The sequence below is a fragment of the Montipora capricornis genome, chromosome 2, assembly GCF_036669925.1.
Source record: "Montipora capricornis isolate CH-2021 chromosome 2, ASM3666992v2, whole genome shotgun sequence".
Lineage (NCBI taxonomy): Eukaryota > Metazoa > Cnidaria > Anthozoa > Scleractinia > Acroporidae > Montipora > Montipora capricornis.
Window position 1 is genome coordinate 41,128,150 of NC_090884.1, and position 5,000 is coordinate 41,133,149.

The window sequence follows — 5,000 nt, forward strand, 5'->3', positions numbered from 1 at the left end:
ACTTCCGCTCAGGTTGTCGAAACGTCAGTCAATGTCATCTCAAACAGTCCTTCTCAGGACTACACTCACCAGGATGATTGTACTTTACTTAATGATATGACTCTTTGGTTCAAACCATTTACAATATAAGTTATTATTATTTATTATAGTTATACCTGGCATTTAACAATAAAGATAAGGGTTAATGAGATAATAATAATATTAGAACAATGTTTCAATATCTCCATGACATTTTCAAGTGACAAAAAATCCAAAACTGACTAAACTTATGCAAGTGTAGGGTGATGTCTCCAATTTGTTAAGTATCCTCAAGAAAATATCTCTTGAAAATGATGTTATGCAGAGACATCAAAACTTTGAGCTATTAAGTGTATTCACTTATCTTTATTCTTAAATGCTTATCTGAATTTAACCTATTTTATATATCAATAATATTAATGCTATCCTTGGTTTTCACGTGACGTCATCAAAACTAAAAAATAAGGAATTATCAATCCTTTTGAGATTTTAGTTTAGTTAATTATCAGAACAGCTGAAGACTTGTCTTTTCGCAAATTTTCAGTTTGATAGGGTTTTTCAGCTTGTGATAAAGCAAGGTTGAATTTCTAAGCTTTTGCGTGACGAGATATAAAAGTTGCGGTCGAAAATGCTATCACGTAGGTTAAAAAAGTGACTTTGCAATCCGCTGAGATTTTGTATGAGAATAAGTACTCACATACTTTTAGATGTTTATGAGCCTTCAGAAGAAGACTACTGGTTTTTTATAGCAAAAGTCGATAACATATGTTTTTGTCAGCTTCCGGCCGCCATATTTGTGTCCCTGAGAGGGACACAAACATGGCGTCTCCATACAAAGCCTTGTAAATTTGAGCAAAACATTTCTTCGAATATCTCCCGCACGAAACATCGCTCAGACCTGAACCTTTGAGAGACTGTTTGAACATTCATCTTCTTTTGTCTCTTTGATTCTTGACTTTATTTTGTTGAATGGCTTTAATGATGATGTGACAGTGAAAACCGGCAATTATTAAAGTATACACCAGGACCTAGTAATGTTCAAAGTGTGGATAGCAGGATCAACCACCATCCCATGGATAACTCAATAATAATTAATAATGTTCTTGATGGCACTACTGATTTATCCATTGGATACAACAACGGACATTACGAAACATCAACAGCAAAACAAAGCATCAAAACACCATGTATGACCCCACCATACATTGAATACTAACCGACAAAGGTTGGATTTGAGATTAAATATCATTTTAGGCCAAATTATTGCTCCTAATCTCAGTCTTAATCTGAATGCTAATCTTAATCTCGATAAATTGAGGACGGCGCCTACTAATTCAAAGGTATTTTTGCCCCGGTTTATGATTATGTGGGAAATGTAGATCTTAACAAGTGTTATTAAAATCAAAAAAGAAAATTGGGGGTAACCACGCATTTTTCAAAGATAATTCATGAACAATATTTGTAAAAGGCTTTAAAATACAAAGGCATATATGGCATTCTTTCTCAAGTTGAAGCTTAATTATCTCTGAAAAATGCATGGTTACCCCCAATTTTCCTTTTGGATAACAATAGTACTTACTAAGATCTACTTTCTCTGCATAATTTTAAATCACGCAAAAATATCCCTGTATTAGTATGCATCACCGATAGGAAATCCGAGTATCTCGAGATGCACAGAACTTATGTGCAATAACAATAGTAGGCACCGTCCTTAAGGCGCTGTTACACCGTGAAATGTGTTGTGCAACTTATCTCACTGTGTTTGGTGACATCGTGGCCGGACAAGTTGCATGAAACATTTCACAGTGTAACATACCCTGCAATGGCCAAAAGCGTTAAAACTACATTTAATCTCAAATCCAACCTTTGTCAGTTAAAATTCAATGTATGGTGGGGTCATACATGGTGTTTCGGTCTTTCGTTTTGCTGTTTTAGTGTTTCGTTGTTGTGTGGTTTAGCAATACCCATACAACAACCCAACTTTCTAGTAAACCAAAGCAGATAAATCTTAAATTTTAATGTAAGTGATTACATCTGATATGCTTGAATGATTTTTTAAATTGTTGTTTTAATTTTGTCATAAGGTGTCTGCCAAGGTCAACTCTGCGTGTTTGGAACAGGACTGTCCAGTAAATAAATCAATAAGAGTTGTTAATGCGACAACTGGGAAATGCGTCACATGTTACCCATGCACCGAAATGTGCTCGTATGGATCACCGTCTGTTCCCTGTGGTTCAACAGTGCCTTATGGTACAGATATCAGTTGTGATGTAGACTTAAGTAAAGGTCAAGTCAAAATCATCCCTGCATGCTTGGAACAGGACTGTCCAGAAAATAAATCAATAAGAGTTGTTAATGCTACAACAGGGAAATGCGTCACATGTTACCCATGCACCGAAATGTGCTCGTATGGATCGCCATCTGTTCCCTGTGGTTCAACAGTGCCTTATGGTACAGATATCAATTGTGATGGCCCGAGTCAAGACCCACCATTCACGTCCTTGCAGTTGGCCACATCATTAGTGACCCCACCATATTCAAGCCATCTTGCAAGGAGTCGTATGACTTCCACACCTTCAATGGCTGTTACTGTTTCAAGCAGTCTGTCACCTTCAAGCACTGCCACCTTCAATGGCTCTGTTGAAACAGAGTCAAAACTTGTTGCTCCCTCCAGTTCCTCTGCATTCAACACTGCAGGCTCTAAAGGGATACCAAAACATACAGAACCAGGTTCTCCTCCAACTCATTCCCAGAAACAACATCCTTCGACATTAATTTCAGTTTTTACAGTGTCTGGAGCAATAATTGGCGCATTCCTACTGTTGGTGCTTATCCCATTTGTTTACAAAAAATGCAGAAAAAGTACAACTAAAAAACATACAAGTACAAATGCATCCAGAGACCAACAGAAAGGTGGTTTGATTGAATCAGATAATGAAGATAGTGAGACATGTGCATTGTATCCTGACACAAACAGTGCATCATTTGTCAATTCTTGCCATAAGAAAAGTAAAGAAAGCGTCAATAATCATAGCCATTCTGTTGAACTCCCTATTGACTCAGAAGAAGGGAATGGAGCAATTGTAGTGGCCATCCCAACATCATTGGATTCAGATTCTTCTAAAGGTATGTTTATTTTTGATTGTTTGGTGCAACTTTTGTTGTTGTACATTTGGGTTTTTCAATAATGCATCCAATAATATTGGGATTTTTCTTGCTACCAGTAATCTCTAGTTAAATGAATAGAGTGTTTTTAATTTTTCAAAATTATTTTCCTTTTGAAAACCAAAAAACGTCACTGCATGCTCTTTATATTACCAGAAGAGTATTAATGTACCATATTTTCTCGATTAAACACCGGACCCCGATTAAATGCCGGCCTCGAAAAAATGCCGGGGCAAAACTGTCGATTTTTGAATAAACGCGGGGGGTGTTTAATCGGAGCCCCGGCGTTTGATCGGGGTCCCGGCGTTTATTGGGGGTCAAGGTCAAACACAAACGAGGAGGACGTTAGCGACATTGCCGTTTATATACTTAAAACTTTGCACTCATATCATTTACTACTTGTCCTACATCATTCATATATTGTTTATGTGCTGTTTGTTAGTGATACAGATCTTGATTGCAACATTGTATGCGTGCCGCATGTACGGTACCATAATACTGTAACTTCGGGTAATCCAGGGAAAAATCGTCCAGCACTTACAAACTGCCCTTAGGTTTCCAAGGATCGGTAATAATAAATCAACCTGGAAAAATGGCAGAAAATTGCATTTCATTAATAAACGCCGGACCCCGATTAAACGCCGGCCTCGAAAAAACGCCGGGTCAAAACTGCCGATTTTTAATTAAACGGTGGGGGCATTTAATCGAGAAAATACGGTATTCCATTTTCACTGTCTAATGTTACAAATTCGTCCATAATTTTGGAAAATCCCCAGTGGTTATTGGTATGGTTATTGTGATAAATTCTGTGATTGGTGGATTAGGCTGAGTGCACTTAATATGATTTGCTGATGTAACTGTCCAATTACAGGTGTCCAATTTCACTGTCCAATTACAACCCTACACAATAATTAGTGAATAAAGCAGTTAATACATGCACCAATCAAATTTGAGAAAATTGTAATGGTTATGATTACTATAGGTATCACCTTTACTTACATGTTCCACAGTTTTCATAGTCCCTCGCCAGATCCTGATACTTCTCAATCTTCTGTAACTCTTTGTCAAGCACTTTACAATCTACAGGCTGGAACAACAAAGTCTAAAATCCAGCAATTATCCTGATGTATAGCAATCATATCTGGTCTTCAGAATCACGTGTTCATCACTATCTATTGTGGCATGTGAAGTCCACAGCATTTTTTGGAATCACTTTCCATGCCAGCAATCATGGCACCTTTTATATATTTTTGGGCCATTTTGATCTATTCATTTAATACACGGTTGACACTTTGTGATTCATCCCCTGAAAGACTTTATCAGGTTCGATCATCCTTTAAAGACATGTCCTTGAGCAGTGGATATCTATGCAATGATTCTGCTCCTTTATTATTTATACCACTGTCTTTTAACCACAAGTTAATTTCTTTGAGATTGGGGCTCATCTCCAGAATTTTCTGACCTGATGTGATAGGCTGGTTGCTTGGCTTTGGACAAAAGGAGAACTGAAAATTAGAGAGAATCCTTTATAGATTCGAAGCTATGACTTCCATGACACCAGTCAGATGCTCTACTGGAGAACTAGATCATTTATCTAGATCTTACATGGACAAGGTGTCCTGCTGGTATGCAAGCTCTACAATGCTGTACACATTAAAAAAATACAGCAAAAACCACCAATCTGTGGAATGGGTGGGAATTGACGTGTCGCTGCTCAACCCTCTTTCGCTTGTAAATAGTTCAAATTCTTAAGGAGGTATTGGCAGAAGTGAGAGCATATGGAAGGCTCTATAATGAAGGAAAAGCTCTTGGAGAAG

The 5,000-nt window shown here is 37.5% G+C and overlaps 1 protein-coding gene and 1 long non-coding RNA gene across 2 annotated transcripts in view; one reads left to right on the plus strand and one right to left on the minus strand.

Moving 5' to 3' along the window:
* Positions 1-307, minus strand: part of LOC138021803 (uncharacterized) — a 21,901-nt gene extending 21,594 nt beyond the window's left edge. Inside the window, exon 1 of the long non-coding RNA XR_011126451.1 lies at positions 1-307. This exon is cut by the window's left edge and continues 178 nt beyond it. This is a non-coding gene — a long non-coding RNA (uncharacterized lncRNA).
* Positions 1-5,000, plus strand: part of LOC138021714 (uncharacterized) — an 11,509-nt gene that overhangs the window by 1,890 nt on the left and 4,619 nt on the right. The window contains exon 2 of the mRNA XM_068868705.1: positions 2,103-3,144. Coding sequence (XP_068724806.1) covers positions 2,103-3,144 — 1,042 coding nt within the window. The remainder of the gene's footprint in view (positions 1-2,102; positions 3,145-5,000) is intronic.